This window comes from Tachyglossus aculeatus, chromosome X2 (genome assembly GCF_015852505.1).
Source record: "Tachyglossus aculeatus isolate mTacAcu1 chromosome X2, mTacAcu1.pri, whole genome shotgun sequence".
Lineage (NCBI taxonomy): Eukaryota > Metazoa > Chordata > Mammalia > Monotremata > Tachyglossidae > Tachyglossus > Tachyglossus aculeatus.
The window spans coordinates 14,440,047-14,457,427 of record NC_052100.1 but is presented as its reverse complement, the minus strand read 5'-3'; the positions used below and the strand labels follow the sequence as shown (position 1 = coordinate 14,457,427).

Genomic DNA, 17,381 nt, shown 5'->3' with positions numbered 1-17,381 from the left:
ATGTATGTAGAGCTGTCCTTCGTATTCCAAGAAGGCACTACTTGAAGTACACCTGTGAGTGTGTGTGTGGCTGAAAAGGACAATGTGGGATCCACAGTCCCAGCCACATTGGACACACAAGAAGATGACCTCTTGTTGTGATGCTGTACTTCATATTTGCAGATAAAGGTGCTGTTCTTTCTTTTGCCTCCTTGCCTCTCAGCACACAGCAGAAGTTAAGCAGAAACACCTTCAGGGAGCATGTTTCACATATTCATTTTTATTACATTAGTCATTAAGCTTGGCAACTCACATCAGATTTTGATCTGTGTATATCTTGCTAAAGCACAGTTCTAAAATTCAACCAGAAACAAAAACTAAGAAGCTGTGCTAGAAACAGTTTTAATAAAGACAAGCTCAGTACATTAGTAAATTCAGTAAGGACCACAATGAAAACTTGAGCCTTTTTCAAAGTATAGTTTCGTGAATGCAAGATTACTACTGCAGAAGGTCTAGTCATATGGATCCTGAAGAACGACAAGAAGATATTCCTTAGCTGTGGAAAAAAAAATGAAAGAAACATGAGTTCAACTTCAACCAAAAAAAGCTAAGCTTAAAAATAAAAAGAGACCTCATTTTTGTTGCTTTTTATACTCCAACAATGCCGGCAGATTCTCTCAGTCCAGTCACTGTGTGGGGGAGCATGAGTTGCCATAAGTGGCCAGCAGTAATAGTATTTATTAAGCACCTACTGTGTACTACACTGTGTATACAGATACGGTCTCTGGCCCCCAAGGAGCTCACCATCTAAGAAGATCAGAAAAAGCAGATCAATCTTAGAACCCTGAATGTACACAGTAAAGGGAAAGGTTTCCCTCCCTCCCCTCTCCCTGAGATCCCTAATCACCCATTCTGCTGCAGCCTGTGAAATTTGTTCTTAGTGGGCAACCCCAGAAAGTGGCACGAGATGGGACAGGAAAGGAAAAGGAGTAGGGTGGGGCTCTCTTTGTGATTCAGTTTGAACTCCAGTTCTCCCCAGCTCCCAACAATATGCTGCTCAGAGGAGATTGGCTGTCAGGTTGAACAAGTGATTCTTTAAGTGCAGCCAGGCAATGCTGGGAGCAGCCGGGAAGGGAGAGATGGTAGTAGTAAGACCACGTATTAAGGGTCTGCTGTGGGAAAAACCCAGGGAAAAAGTACAATATGGATAAGAATTAGGCACAATTTCTGGTTCTAGAAGGACGTCGGGCACTTCTCTGCAGTTTAGGAGGGTGTTTGCTTTCCCACACCAGAAAGGGAGAATATAATTTGTTGAATGCTAAGACTGCACACTCTTAATCATATCATCCTTAATGCATTAAAGCAGTTGAATCCAATTCCACTGAGAAAGAATGGAAGGTCATGGAAAAGTTGTACTTTTCCCATGTTTGAAGCAGAGGATCAGGCTCTTTCATTCATTCATTCAATCATTTACTGAGCGCTTACTGTGTGCACAGCATTGCACTAAGTGCTTGGGAGAGTACAACAAAAAACAGATACATTCCTTGTCCACAATAAGCTTACTTTACTTATTCCTTTCAGTGGAAAAATACAGCACACCTATTTATTCAGGGTTATTTAAAAACATAAATTTACAGTTAAAATATTTTCCAATTGTATTTTCTAATTATGCAAAGTTAAAGATGAATGTTCAGAACCAATTTAATTCTGTTTACATACAAAATGGAATTTTAAGAAGATTAATTAAGATTGACTTTATCAGTCTTTGAAACATGGAATCTGATCCATAAAGTGAAAGCAAAATGCACCTGTGTGAAGGCAGCAAAAAGCAAAAAGAATATAAATTCAGGACATACATCTACAGAGATGATACCCAAATCTACATCTCCCCCCTGTTCTCTCTCCCTCCCTCCAGGCTCGTATCTCCTCCTCCCTTCAGGACATCTCTACCAAGATGTCCGCCCACCACCTAAAACTCAACATGTCTAAGATTGAGCTCCTTATCTTCCCTCCCAAACCCTGTCCTCTGTCTGACTTTCCCATCACTGTGAACGGCACTACCATCCTTCCTGTCTCACAAGCCTGCCACCTTGGTGTCATCCTTGACTCCGCTCTCTCGTTCACCCCACACATCCAATCCGTCACCAAAACCTGCCGGCTTCACCTTCCTAACATCGCCAAGATCCGCCCTTTCCCCTCCATCCAAACCACTATCACGGTAGTACAATCTCTCATCATATCCCGACTGGATTACTGCATCAGCATCCTTTCTGATCTCCCAACCTCTGTCTCTCCTCACTTCAGTCTATACTTCACTCTGCTGCCCGGATTATCTTTCTACAGAAACGTTCTGGGCATGTGTCCCAACGTGACCCTTGGGTACCAGCCATCTCAAGGTCAAATGCTATCTCGTGGCCACCTGAGCCAGCAGGCGGAACTCGGAAGGGAGGGTGGGATATCGCCCCCAACCCAAACTGCTAGATTGACAGCCCAAGCTGGGAATACAGAAGGTGTCCCTTGCCCTCATGCCAATCAAATTAGGTATGGAAGAGGGGAAGGGCAGAGATTGGACAAACTAAGACTGGAAGCTGGAATGGCCAAGGAGCACAGGTGATAAATACTGCGGCCTCTGGCCCTCTAGGCAGAGGATCGAGATTTGCAGCGGATTGCTGCAGGGTGCCTCTGTCCAGAGCGTGAGAAGCCCGCTCTGCCTGCACCAAGTGAGGAGCCCTGGGATGGGGAAGTGTCCCGTTCCACTGGACGCTCGTGAGGCTGGAAGCCAGGTGCTTCGCCATGGGTATGTAACGAATGAATGGATTCCTCCCAAATGGAAAATCCTCGTGGGTGGGAGCTAGGGGCTTCCCCCATGGGTGTGTAACTCAAGTGGATTCTTCCCGAGTGGGAAGTGCACATGAGTGCAAACAAACTGTAAGGGAATTCCGCCTGGATGGGACCTAGGGGTTCTGCCACACACGAATAATGTATACGTGTGTTCCTCCCGTTAGGGAAGCTCTCATATTACTAACTGATTACATTCCTCCCGAAAGGGAAGTTCAATCCATTGCCCCTAAAGCAATTAAATAATTCAATATGCCTCGCAGAATCAATTTTATATAAAACTCAGGCTTTCCCTCCCCAGCCTCTCTCCCTCTCTAGCCTTGCCCATCACTGAACGAACTCATCCCCGGACGACGGGTGACAGCATGTCACCCCTCCTCCTCAAAAATCTCCAGTGGTTGCCTATCAACCTCCGTATCAAGCATAAACTCCTCACTATTGACTTCAAAGCTCTCCATCACCTTGCCCTCTCCTACCTCACCTCCCATCTCGCCTCCTACAGCCCAGCCCGCACACTCTTCCCTTTTTTGCCGCTAAATTACTCATTGTGCTTCTTCTCGTCTGTCCCACCTCCTACCTCTGGCCTGGAATGCCCTCCCTCCTCAAATTCACCAAACTAGCACACTTCCCCCCTTCAAAGCCCTATTAAAAGCTCACCTCCTCCAAGAGGCCTTCCCAGACTAAGCCTCCTTTTTCCTTTACTCCCCCCTCCCCTCCCCATTGCCCCTACTCCCTCCCTCTGCTCTAGCCCCTCCCTGCACCACAGCACTTGTGTGTATATATGTACATATTAATAATTCTACTTATTTTATTAATGATGTGTATATATCTATAATTCTATTTTTTTTATATTGATGCTATTGAGGCCTGTTTACTTGTTTTGATGTCTGTCTCCCCCCTTCTAGACTGTGAGCCCATCGTGGGCACGGATTGTAACTGTTGCTGAATTGTACTTTCCAAGCACTTAGTACAGTGCTCTGAACACAGTAAGTGCTTCATAAATATGATTGAATGAATGAATGAAAGCCAAATGTTGAAGTACTTAACACTCACACCCTATGCACTGGTTCTTTATTTTTCCAAATATCTACTGGCTCTTGGGGAAACATAATTTAAGACTGCACCTCCTAATTCTATTGGGCTGATCTTTCATTCATCTAAGGGTACTTTTGGAGTGCCTCCAGTGGGCAAAGTACTGGTGAAGGGTTCAGTGGGGGATTCATTAGACAGGGTCCCTGGGCCTCAGGGGGCTCCCAATCTAAAAGAGGGGCACTGGGGTGGGGGATGAGGACATGAGGAAAGATTGAAATGACAAACCCTCCCTTGACCCCACAACTCCCTCCAGTTATCACCCCATTTCCCTCCTACCATAACTCTTCAAACTCCTTGACAGAATTGTCTATGCCCCGTTTCCACTTTCTCTCCACCAATTCTCTTCCGTGATCCCCTCTGATCTAGTTTTTTTTATGGTACTTGCTAAGCACTTACTGTGTATCAAGCACTATTCTAAGCATTGGGGTTAATCAGGCCAGATACAGTCCCTGTCCCATAAGAGGCTCACAGTCTAAGTAGGAGGGAGACTGCTACTTACAGTTGAGGAAACTGAGGCACAGAGAAGCTAAGTGACTGACCCAAGGCTCGGAGCTTAGCTTGTGTGCCCCATGAGGACAGGGACTGTGTCCCACCTAATTAATTTGTACCTACCTCAGTGCGTAGAACATTGCTTGACACATAGTAAGTACCCAACAAATACCATAAAAAAGTGGCAGAGCTGGGATTAGAACCCAGGCCCTCTTGCTCCCAGGCCCGTGCTCTTTCCAAGAGGCCACACTACTTCCTTAGTTTCCAGCCCCTTCACTCCATGGAAACTGCCCTCTCTAACATCATCAATGACCTTCTTCTTGCCAAATCTGACGGCCTCTACTCCATCCTAATCCTCCTTGATCTCGGCTGCCTTCAACACTGTGGACCACCCCCTTCTCCAGGAAACATTAGCTAACTTTGGCTTCACTGTCCTCTTCTCATTCTGTTCCTATCTCTCTGATGGCTCCTTCTCAGTCTCTTATGCAGGCTCCTCCTCTGCCTCTGACAGTTGGAGTCCCTCAAGGTTCAGTTCTGGGTCCCCTTCTATTCTTCATCTACACCCACTTCCTCGGGACTCATCTGCTCCCATAGCTTCAACTACCACCCCTATGCAGATGCTCCCAAATTTACCTCTCAAGCCCTGATCTCTTTCCTTCTCTCTCTGCTTGTCCCGCCGACACCTCAAACTAAACATGTCTAAAACTAAATTCTTCACCTTCCCACCCAAATCCTGCCCACCCCCACATCTTTCCCATCACTACTGTCCTCCCTGTCTCACAAGCCCATAATCGTGGCAATGTCCTCGATTCATCTCTCTCATTTAACCCACATGTTCAATTTGTCACCAAATCCTGCCAGTTCTACCTTCACAACATTAGTAAAATCTGCCCTTCCCTAACCATCCAAACTGCTAACACATTGACTAAAGCACTTACCCTATCCTGCCTGGACTACTGCATCTGCCTCCTCGCTGACCTCCCTGCCTCCTGTCTCTCCCCACTCCAGTCCACACTTCACTCTGCTGCCCAGATCATTTTTCTAAAAAAACCTATTCAGTCCATATTTCCCCACTCCTCAAGAACCTCCAGTGGTTGTCCATCCACCTCTGCATCAAACAGAAACTCCTTACCATCAGCTTTAAAGCACGTAATCAATTCACCCCCTCCTACCTTATCTTGCTAATCTACTACAGCCCAGCCCACACACTTTGCTCCTCTAGTGCCAGCTTGCCCTCTGTGCCTTGATCTCCTCTATCTCTTCGCCAACCCCTTTCCCATGACCTCCTCTGGCCTGGAACTCCTTCCCCTTCCATATGTGTCACACCTCCACTCTGCCCACCTTCAAAGCCTTCTTAAAATCACATCTCCTTCAAGGGGCCTTCCACGACTAAGCCCTCTTTTCCCTGACTCCCTCTCCCCTCTGCCATCATCTATGCACTTGGATCTGAACCCTTGGAGCTCTTGGTATTCACCTCACTCTCAGCCCCCTAGCACTTACATTCATATCTATGATTTATTTATTTATATTAATGTTTGTCTCCTCTTCTAGACTGAAAGCTCGTTGTGGGCAGGGACCGGGTCTACCAACTCTGTTGCACTGTATTCTCCCAAGGGCTTAGAAGAGTGCACTGCACACAGTAAGCACTCAATAAATACCACTGACCATAAAGACAAAACAACACAAAGACACAAATACAGATTTTGCTATTGAATGATAACCTCCCGAGATGGCATTTCATGAATCGGAATACAATTTAAATAAACTTTCCTCTCACAGATAGGATCAACCTCATTACTTAACACGGCCCAATGCACTGCAGAGCCCTGAATTGCATACGGCCTGCTGGATTGCTCGGGGGTGCGGGTGGGGGTTGTCCCTGAACCTTCTTTTTCTACTTCGAAAATTGATTCCTGTAGAGCATATGCACTGTCTGCCTTCCACGGTGTGGGGGAAGTACGCACCACTTGCCTTCCATGGTGCGAGCTGTTCTCTAGCTCCCTCCTGTCCCCGCCTCTTGCCTTTTAGACCAATTCTGTCACCTTTCTCTCTTTCCTATTCTCACTCCTTTCTCCTGCGTTGTGTTTGGGAACTTCAACCTCCATGTGGAGTTTGCTCTGAACCCCCTGACCACCCACTTCCTCACTCTACTTAACTTTGCCGATTGCTCACCTAACTCCACCTCTCAGTCCAATACAGGTTCAATAGCATCTCTAGACAATGCCCCATCTCTAACCTTACCAACTCTGACCGACCCTTACCCAACCACAGTCTTCTAACCTGTCATCTTGGCCCACCCCGCACCTCCCCAAATCCGTGACCTCTGCACTCTGGACCCACTCATGCTGTCCCAAACTGTCATATTCCTCCCATCCACCTCCTCAACACCTCCCTCTCCACCAAATAACTTCCTGGCCCCCTTGTCCCTCTGTCACTCTTACACCAGCAACCCCCTGCCCTGGATCACCCCATTGCCCACTTGCCCCATTTCTGGGCTTGTGCAGCTGATCCCAGCTGGTGAAAACTAAGGCACTAGGCTAACTTCTGCCACTTGGAATTCACTCTGACCTGCTCTATTTCAGCTCACTCTTCGGCTCAGCAACCATTCTATTCCTCGCTCATTGACTCCCATGCCTGCAGCCCTATCAACTCTTGCAAACCTTCAACTCCTTCTTGAAGCCTCCAGTGTTCCTACTGCCTCTCTCCCATAGCCCTGATGATCTCACCAACTTCTTTCAGGGTAAAATAGAAACCACTGGGCATGAACTTTGCAAGGTTCTTCCTTCCCTTTCTCAAGCTCTACTCCCTCCTCTTCCTTCTCTTCCTCCTTCCCTGCTCACAGGAAGCTTACACTCTAGGGGTGGAGACTGACAGGGGAATCAGAATAAATAAATTGAATGTTCAATAATAATATCAGTAGTAAATGAATTGCATTTTCAAAGGATAAGACCTAGATCATAAAGGCAGTTAACAAAAAATAAACACAGAACCCTAGAAGCAGATGATGGGTTGCTGAATTCAGGGTACGGATAATTGCCTGGGTAAGTATTGTTGTAAAAGGTGGCATTTTAAGAGGCCTTTGAAGGTGAGGAGGATTAAGGTCTGGTGGATTTCAGGGTGGGGGCAGGGGGAGAAGGGTGCTCTTGGTTGCAGGGATAGTATGAATGAGCTGAGCTGAGAGCACAGGTTGGAGGTGGGCTTGGGTGGAGCAAATAGTATGAGCCGGGAACGTATGAGAAAACTGAGGCCCGGAGAAGATTAGTGACTTGCCCAAGGTCGAGCAACAGGCAAGTAGCAGAGCTGGGACTAGAACCTGTGACTCCTGGCTCCCAGGTCTGTGCTTATTCCACTAGGCCCCACTGGTTTTGAGGTGAAAGATGATGTGTGCCAAGCGAGGTTTCAGAAAGATGATCTGGGCAGGAGTGCCATTTTATCAATCAGTCAATGTGTGCAGAGCACTGTACTAAGCATATGGGGGAGTACAATATAACAGAGTTGATATACATGTTCCCTGCCCTGTCTAGAGGACTGGATGGACTGTAGAGGTAAGCGTTGGTGCATCCACCTCACCCAGCCATCAAAAATTGAAAGCCAAGGTCTCACTTAACATTTTTGGCTTTGATCAATGTACATCTAAATGGCTGTTTGATATGCTTCGAAACAGCAGGTAACACCGAATGTATAAGAATGTGGTTTGTTTTTTAAAGTTACAAAAAGTCACTTTAAATATTAAATTACCTGGGATTACCAGGATTTCATATTTCTCTGTAGCAATCCGAAGAAGATTTAGGGCATCTTGAGGATTAAATTCTTTCACAGCGTACTGTGCTAGTTCTATAAGGTGATGAAGATGCTTTGCATATTGAACTGTTGCAGGGTACAATAGGTTTTTTTTAATTGGAGTGCCTATAAAAATGAGTGAATACAAAACATACTATTAGTGCACAGATCATCACTGCATGCTAAAGAGCACATTCAAATGAAAACCCATAAATGAATATTCTCTATTCATTAACAGCTTCTCTCACAAAATTTAAATTTTATATTAGGATTTATTAGAAAATCTTTAGAAAAATAAATCTAGATTACATCATCTCAGAGTTTATTTACTAGAGAAGCAGCATAGTGTAGTGGATAGAGCACGGGCCTGGGAGTCAGAAGGTCATTCGTTCTTATTCTGGCTCCTCCACCTGTCTGCTGTGCGACCTTGGGCAAGTCACTTCACTTCTCTGGGCCTCAGTTACCTCATCTGTAAAAAGGGGATTGAGACTGTGAGCCCCACATGGGACAGGGACTATGTCCAACCCAATTTGCTTGTATCCACCCCAGTGCTTAGTACAGTGCCTCGCACATAGTAAGCACAGTGCTTGGCACATAGTAAGCGCTTAACAAAATACCATTATTCATTCATTCATTCGTATTTATTGAGCGCTTACTGTGTGCAGAGCACTGTACTAAGCGCTTGGGAAGTACAAATCGGCAACATATAGAGACGGTCCCTACCCAACAGTGGGTTCACAGTCTAGAAGGGGGAGACAGACAACAAAACAAAACATATTAACAAAATAAAATAAATAGAATAAACATGTACAAATAAAATAAGTAAATAAAGAGTAATATAAGATAAATAAATAAATAAATAGAGTAATACACATGGTAAGAGCCCGCTGCGGGACAAGGCCTGCGTCCAACCCGATCTCCTTGGGAGCCACCCCGGCGTTCATTCATTCATTCAATCGTATTTATTGAGCGCTTACTGTGTGCAGATCACTGTACTAAGCGCTTGGGAAGTACAAGTTGGCAACATATAGAGACAGTCCCTACCCAACAGTGGGCTCACAGTCTATTGTCTGTTATTTGCAATCATAAACACAAACATTTATTAAGTCCTTATACTGAATAACTCTAATGCTCCATACTACACATTACAGAAAACACATAGAAATTGATTAAGTCACCGAGAAGCCACTTGGAGGTATCTGTTCAAAATGGTGTTAAATGGTCTGCGTTAATTGGCACTAAATGTAGTTATTTCGGTCATATGAATTCACACAAAGATATCTATTCTTCATATTCAAAGTCCTAGCTACCGACAGTGGTGCTTTCTCCTTGTGTGTGGCTGAAAACGGATGACTCCTGATGACTCCTCCCTGATGATGCCTCTGCCGCCCACCTTCTATCTCTCCTCGACGCTGCCAACCTCTTGCTCCACCCCACCTCACCCACTCACCAACTTGGTCATACTCTCGACCTCGTCATCTCCTATCGCTGCACTGTGTCCACCCTCACCAACTCTGAAATCCCTCTCTCTGATCATAATGTTCTCACCTGCCTCCTCACTCACACTCCTTTCCCCTGTAAATCCATATTACTCCCTCATAGAGATCTCTGCTCTCTTGACCCCATCCATCTTTCTGAGCGCCTCACACCCCACCTCGCCTCCCTCTCCTCTCTACCCAGTCTTGACGATCAGATTACTGCTCTCAACTCTGCCCTTTCTACTCAGCTAGACTCACTCGCTCCCCTTTCCCTTCGACGCTCTCGTACCACTAACCCACAGCCCTGTATCACTGCCACTGTGCACCTCCTTCGCTCTTATGCTCAAGCTGCCGAACATTGCTGGCGAAGGTCTAAACACCATGCCAACCTCTTTCACTTCAAGTTTATCCTTTCCTGCCTTAACTCAGCCCTCTCCTCTGCCAGACAAAACTATTTCTCCTCCCTTATTGACACCCATGCCCATCATCCCCGCCAGCTCTTCCGTACATTTAACTCCCTACTCAGGCCTCCGGTTCCTCCCCCTCCTCCTTCCCTCACCCCCAACGATCTGGCCTCCTACTTCATTAACAAAATTAAATCCATCAGGTCCGACCTCCCCAAGGTCACTCCCCCTCCTTCTCCAACCCCCCGGCTCTCCACACTCTCTGCTACTCTCCCATCCTTCCCAGCAGTATCCTCAGAGGAGCTCTCCTCCCTCCTCTGAAGTGCTACTCCGGCCACCTGTGCTTCTGACCCCATTCCCTCTCATCTCATGAAATCTCTCGCTCCATCCCTTCTCCCCCCCTTAACCTCCATCTTCAACCGCTCTCTCTCCACTGGTTCCTTCCCCTCTGCCTTCAAACATGCCCATGTCTCTCCCATCCTAAAAAAACCCTCTCTTAACCCCACCTCACCTTCTAGTTATCGCCCCATATCCCTCCTACCATTCCTTTCCAAACTCCTTGAACAAGTTGTCTACGCGTGCTGCCTCGAAGTCCTCAACACCTACTCTCTTCTCGACCCCCTCCAGTCTGGCTTCCGTCCCCTACATTCCACGGAAACTGCCCTCTCAAAGGTCACCAATGACCTCTTGCTTGCCAAATCCAACGGCTCATACTCTGTCCTAATCCTCCTCGACCTCTCAGCTGCCTTCGACACTGTGGACCACCCCCTTCTCCTCAACACGCTATCCGACCTTGGCTTCACAGACTCCATCCTCTCCTGGTTCTCCTCTTATCTCTCCAGTCGTTCATTCTCAGTCTCTTTTGCAGGCTCCTCCGCCCCCTCCCATCCCCTTACTGTGGGGGTTCCCCAATGTTCAGTGCTTGGTCCCCTTCTGTTCTCGATCTACACTCAGTCCCTTGGTGACCTCATTCGCTCCCATGGCTTCAACTATCACCTCTACACTGATGACACCCAGATCTACATCTCTGCCACTGCTCTCTCCCCCTCTCTCCAGGCTCGCATCTCCTCCTGCCTTCAGGACATCTCCATCTGGATGTCTGCCCGACACCTAAAACTCAATATGTCCAAGACTGAACTCCTTGTCTTCTCTCCCAAACCCTGCCCTCTCCCTGACTTTCCCACCTCTGTTGACGGCACTACCACCCTTCCCGTCTCACAAGCCTGCAACCTTGGTGTCATCCTCGACTCCGCTCTCTCATTCACCCCTCACATCCACGCCGTCACCAAAACCTGCCGGTCTCAGCTCCGCAACATCGCCAAGATCCGCCCTTTCCTCTCCATCCAAACCGCTACCCTGCTCGTTCAAGCTCTCATCCTATCCCGTCTGGACTACTGTATCAGCCATCTCTCTGATCTCCCATCCTCATGTCTCTCCCCACTTCAATCCATACTTCGTGCTGCTGCCCAGATTGTCTTTGTCCAGAAATGCTCTGGGCATGTTACTCCCCTCCTCAAAAATCTCCAGTGGCTACCAATCAATCTGCGCATCAGGCAGAAACTCCTCACCCTCAGCTTCACGGCTGTCCATCACCTTGCCCCCTCCTACCTCACCTCCCTTCTCTCCTTCTACAGCCCACCCCGTACCCTCCGCTCCTCTGCCGCTACTCTCCTCACCGTGCCTCATTCTCACCTGTCCCGCCATCGACCCCCGGCCCACATCATCCCCGGGGCCTGGAATGCCCTCCCTCTGCCCATCCGCCAAGCTAGCTCTCTTCCTCCCTTCAAGGCCCTACTGAGAGCTCACTTCCTCCAGGAGGCCTTCCCTGACTGAGCCCCTTCCTCCCTTTCCCCCTCGTCCCCCTCTCCATCCCCCTCATCTTACCTCCTTCCCTTCCCCACAACACCTGTATATATGTATATATGTTTGTACGTATTTATTACTCCATTTATTTTACTTGTACATATCTATTCTATTTATTTTATTTTGTTAGTATGTTTGGCTTTGTTCTCTGTCTCCCCCTTTTAGACTGTGAGCCCACTGCTGGGTAGGGACTGTCTCTATATGTTGCCAACTTGTACTTCCCAAGCGCTTAGTACAGTGCTCTACACACAGTAAGCGCTCAATAAATACGATTGATTGATTGATTGAAAAGGTGGTGAACATAAACCAAAGGTAGGTAGAGCACTTTTTGTGGTCCCTTGCTCCACTGGGTTGAGCAATGTGCTCCTAAATATGGCTGCTTGGACAACAAGAATGTTGCAAGCAGCCACTGAGGCCTCTTCGGAAACCGAGAGCCCAATATAAAGTTCCTGACTGACACGGGACTTGAGTTTAGGGTGGCAGGGTGAAAACTGCATTTGATTTGTCCGTGCAGGAGTGGTGATGGACAAATCCTCACTATTGGCTTCAAAGCTCTCCATCACCCTGCCCCCTCTTACCTCACCTCCCTTCTCACCTTCTACAGCCCAGCCCGCACACTCCGCTCCTCTGCCTCTAACCTCACTGTGCTTCATTCTCGCCTGTCCGGCCGTCAACCCCTGGCCCACGTCCTACCTCTGGCCTGGAATGCCCTCCCTCCTCACATCCACCAAACTAGCACACTTCCCCTCTTCAAAGCCCTACTGAAAGCTCACCTCCTCCAGAAGGCCTTCCCAGACTAAGTCCCTCTTTTCCTCTGCTCCTCCTCCCCTCCCTGTTGCCCCGACTCCCTCCCTCTGCTCTACCCCCCTCCCCACCCCACAGCACTTGTGTATACATGTACATATTTATTATTCTATTCATTTTATTAATGATGTGTATATATCTATAATTCTCTCCTCCCTTTCCTCCCAGGAGGCCTTCCCAGACTGAGCCCCCCATTCCTCTCCCCCTCCCCATCCCCCCCCACCCTACCTCCTTCCCCTCCCCACAGCACCTGTATATATGTTTGTACAGATTTATTACTCTATTTTACTTGTACATATTTACTGTTCTATTTATTTTATTTTGTTAATATGTTTTGTTTTGTTGTCTGTCTCCCCCTTCTAGACTGTGAACCCGCTGCTGGGTAGGGACCATCTCTATATGTTGCCAACTTGTACTTCCCAAGCACTTAGTACAGTGCTCTGCACACAGTAAGCGCTCAATAAATATGATTGTATGAATGCTATTGATGCCTGTCTACTTGTTTTGTTTTGCTTTGTATTGTTGTCTGTCTCTCCCCTTCTAGACTGTGAGCCCATTGTTGGGTAGGGATTGTCTCTCTTTGTTGCCAAAATGTACTTTCCAAGCACTTGGTACACTGCTCTGCACATGCTAGACCCTCAATAAATACCAGTGGTTGACGGATAAATACTAAAGCCAGAACAAGTAGGACCATCAGAAAGGAAGTTGATTACCAAACTCAATTCTCATGTGTAAAATCAGAGGCCCTTAAGAAATGTCATTATGGCCCACCGGCCCACTAGATGCCACTGGTCCACCTAGCTCAGTTCTCCAACAGTAGCAACAGGATTCTTGAAGGAACACGGTGATGATTACCCTCAGTAACGGTTAGGGATGTGCCACCTACCATCTCTCTACACGACTGATTTCCCCTCTAGTAATCCAGTATGAATTCAATCAATCAATAGTGTTTACTGAGTACTTGCTTTGGGCAGAGCCCTGTACTTAGCACTTGGGAGAATACGATATAATAATAACTGTGGTATTTTTTAAGGGCTTAAAAAACAGTGTCAGTCACTGTTCTACGAGCTGGACAAGGCAATTAGGCTGGACACAGTCCATATCCCACTCAGGGCTGACTGTCTTAATCCCTATTTTACAGATGAGGTAACTGAGGCACAGAGAAATTAAGTGACTTGCCCAAGGTCGCACAGCACACAGCCCAACATATGACCCTTTTACAAAAGGGATGTCCGGAGGAGGGATGGAAGTGGAGGAGCTGGGATGACAGCAAAGGGGGCTCCAGAAGAGGAAAAGGCGGGTCTGGATAGAGCACAGCCCTGGGAGTCAGAAGGACCTGGTTCTAATCCTGGCTCCACCATCTGTCTGCCAGGTGACCTTGGACAAGTCGCTCAATTTCTCTGCCCCTCACTTCCCTCATCTGTTAATGGGCACGAACACAGTCCCTTCCCTCAAGGAGCTTACAGTCTAATGGGAGGTCCTGAAACTGAAATAAATTAACAGGTAGGGGGAAGCAACTGCGTTTAAAGATATGGACATAACTGCCATGGGCGGGAGATGGGGTGGGAGTGGGCTCAAGTACATTGACACCTGTCTACATGTTTCGTTTTGTTGTCTGTCTCCCCCTTCTAGACTGTGAGTCCGTTTCCGGGTAGGGACTGTCTCTATATGTTGCCAATCTGTACTTCCCAAGCGCTTAGGACAGTGCTCTGCACACAATAAGGGCTCAATAAATACGATTGAATGAATGAATGAAAGTACAGAGGTGACAGTATGTTTGCACCTTTTCACACTAGAATCAGGATTCAGGACAGAGTCGATTATTATCTCGCAGTCCATTATCTGTTTCTGAAACTAATTATGGTTAATTAGTTAAGCACGTATGATGTGCCAAACACTGTTCTAAACACTGGGGTAGATAAAAGTTAATCAGGTTGGTCACAGTCCCTGTTCCACATGGGGCTCACATTCTCTTAGTCCCCACTTTACAGATGAGATAACTGAGGCCCACAGAATACTAATAATGATGGTATTTAAGGGCTTACTATGTGGGGGCACTGTACTAAGCGCCCAGATGGATACAAGCAAATCAAGTTGGATAAAGTCCCTGTCCCACGTGGGGCTCACAATCTCAATCCCCATTCTACATCTGAGGTCCCTGCGGCACAGAGAAGTGAACCGACTGGCCCGGGGTCACACAGCAGATAAGCGGTGGAGCCGAGATCAGAAGCCAGGTCCTTCTGGCCCCTGCTCTATCCACTAAGCCACACTGCTTCTAAACTCGTAGGCTATATAAATGTCTTTCCTAAACTGAGAAATTCCCAGACATTCCCAGAAATTCCCAGCGGTAAGCTCTTCAAATTCAGGAGCGAAACCGACAGCTGTTGAGAACTATCATAACAAACATTTTCCCCTTTCTGAATAGTTACTGAAGAATACAAATTGGGGGGTGGAATTGTATTTAGGTTTTTTAGAAGAACCGCTGGATTTTTTAGCATAATACCCATCAAGTGTTAAACTCAAAATATAGAGAACAGTTCTTTGATATCAAAGTATTTTACAAGGCATTTTTTTTTCTTCAGGCCTGGTATAACACACACCTATGACGTTACATTTTAGATCTTTAAATATAGTTGAAATATATTTACCGTCTGCACTTATAACCATAACTCCAACAACCCTTCTATGGAACCACAACCTCCTTAAGGTCCTTGCCGTCTATAACGAATGAAACAGAGCAGTGAGAGTTAATTAACCAAAATAACATGTTGGGGGATATACACTTTCCTTTTTCTCCAACTCGAGACTAAATTGTCCATTGCAAAGACATCTCAGTCAGATTCTCGTGAAAACATTATTTAACTTTAGTTGAGAAGTTATCCAGATCCTAAGTGTCCTCCAGATTCAGTAAAAACCTACTAGGACATTGTAGTCGAAATTCTGGAAAAAGACCATGCGTTGATCAATCAGATCCTAGGCGTCATCAAGTCAATGGGAAATAGGGAATCTGGCTCTCGAGGAGGCAGATTTTCTATAATTTTTTAAAAAGAAGATTTTGACAAATATTTAGGACTATACGTGTTGCAGATTGGTGTGTGTATACATACACACACACAGAATTATTGTGACATCTTTCAGTGTTTATTTGTAGCATATCATTTCTGGGGGTCGGTGGGGTATGCCGGTCTTTCCTTCCCCGTCTACCGCTGACTTGGAGAGTTAGTTAACCACAGTGTAGCCCAAAAGCTTCCTAGGGTCGATCAAATTCTGCCTTCATTTAACAGTGCTAGAGAATGAATAAAGGGAATCACAGCAATATAGAAAGTTAGGTCTTGTAAATGGGGATGCTTAAAGCTCAGGGACCTGGGCCTACTTTGTGGTCATGAATGGATCTTGTAAATGGGGATGCTTAAGGCTCAGGGACCTGGGTCTCCTTTTTGGTCATGAACGGCGCAGGGCGGTTGCGGGGCTTCCCCGGGCTCAGCTACGCCAGAGGCAGAACGACAAGCCGAGCCGCCTGAGCCCTCCTCCCGGGCCGCTCCCCCTCTCCCCGTCCCCCCCGGCAGGGTGGGGGTCCAGCCCGGTTACCATGGCGGGGCGGAGCGGAGCCGGCGGATCCCGGGAGCCCAACCGCCGCCACGGGCCCCGTCGGTTGCTAGGAGACAGGGGCGATGACGTCACCCCGGACAAGCGGCCGGGCGCCGCCGGTCGGGGGCGCGCGGGGGAGCGGGGGCGCGCGGAGCCGGGCCCCAATGGCGTGGGCGGAGCCTCCCCCGGCCCGGCGGGGACGCGGCCGCGCCTCTGTCGTCTCCTCCGCCTCCTCCTCCTTTTCTCTCTCTCTCTCTCGGTGGCAGCTGGGAGTGGACTGCTTTAGGTACACAAGGACTACAGAATCAGGTGCCGGCATCATCTGCGCACTGACTGGAGCCGGAGGTTTCTTTGGTTTTTCTTCTTTTAATGGCATTCGTCAGTTGCTTACTGTGCGCCAGTCACTGTACTATGCACTGGAGTAGACGGTAATAATGACTGTATTTTTAAGCGCTTACTATCTGCCAAGCACTGTTCTAAGCGCTGGGGTAGATACAAGGTCATCAGGTTGTCCCATGTGGAGCTCACAGTCTTAACCCCTATTTTACAGAGAAGTGAAGTGACTCGCCCAAAATCACACAGCCGACAAGCGGCAGAGCCAGGATTAATCGTGACCTCTGGCTCGCAAGCCCGTGCTCTTTCCACTGAGCCACACTGCTTCTCCAGATATAAACTAATCAGGTCTGACACAGTCCGTATCGTTCACATTGGGCTCACAGTTTTCATCCCCATTTTACAGATGAGGTAACTGAGGCAGAGGCAAATTAAGTGACTTGCCCAAAGTCCCACTGGGGGCAAGTGGCAAAGCCCGGGTTAGAAGTCAGAGAGGAGGGAAGGGATCTCTTGAGATATTGCCGGGAAAGATGGGAGAGTTGAAGAAGGGGAAGGAGGAGGGAGGGACGGGAGAGGAGCCGGGGAGATTTTAGGGAGCTCGTGCCTGATGGTTTCGATTTTCTCAATAAAGTACCTGGCCATTAGGGTCAAGAGATGAGGGAGGCAGGGGGGAAGAGGCCAGTAGACAGCCAACAGGGAATGTGTCTGTTTATCGTTGTATTGTACTCTTCCA

General features: G+C 47.5%; 1 protein-coding gene across 1 annotated transcript; it reads right to left on the bottom strand.

Moving 5' to 3' along the window:
* Positions 1-239: 239 nt before the first annotated feature.
* LOC119949209 (dynein light chain roadblock-type 2-like) lies at positions 240-16,476 on the bottom strand. Its single transcript, XM_038770768.1, has 4 exons — positions 16,316-16,476; positions 15,376-15,445; positions 8,137-8,304; positions 240-535 (listed from the first exon to the last, which is right to left on the bottom strand). The coding sequence occupies exons 1-4, from the start codon at positions 16,316-16,318 to the stop codon at positions 492-494; spliced, it is 285 nt and encodes a 94-aa protein (XP_038626696.1). The 5' UTR covers positions 16,319-16,476; the 3' UTR covers positions 240-491.
* Positions 16,477-17,381: the final 905 nt, after the last annotated feature.

What these genes read in the sequence shown, in the direction of transcription:
- LOC119949209 (XM_038770768.1), bottom strand. An exon ending in TATGGTTATAAGTGCAGACG is followed by an intron (nt 8,305 to 15,375) that starts GTAAATATATTT and finishes TCATTTTTATAG; the next exon opens with GCACTCCAATTAAAAAAAAC. An exon ending in TGAAATCCTGGTAATCCCAG is followed by an intron (nt 536 to 8,136) that starts GTAATTTAATAT and finishes TTTTTTCCACAG; the next exon opens with CTAAGGAATATCTTCTTGTC.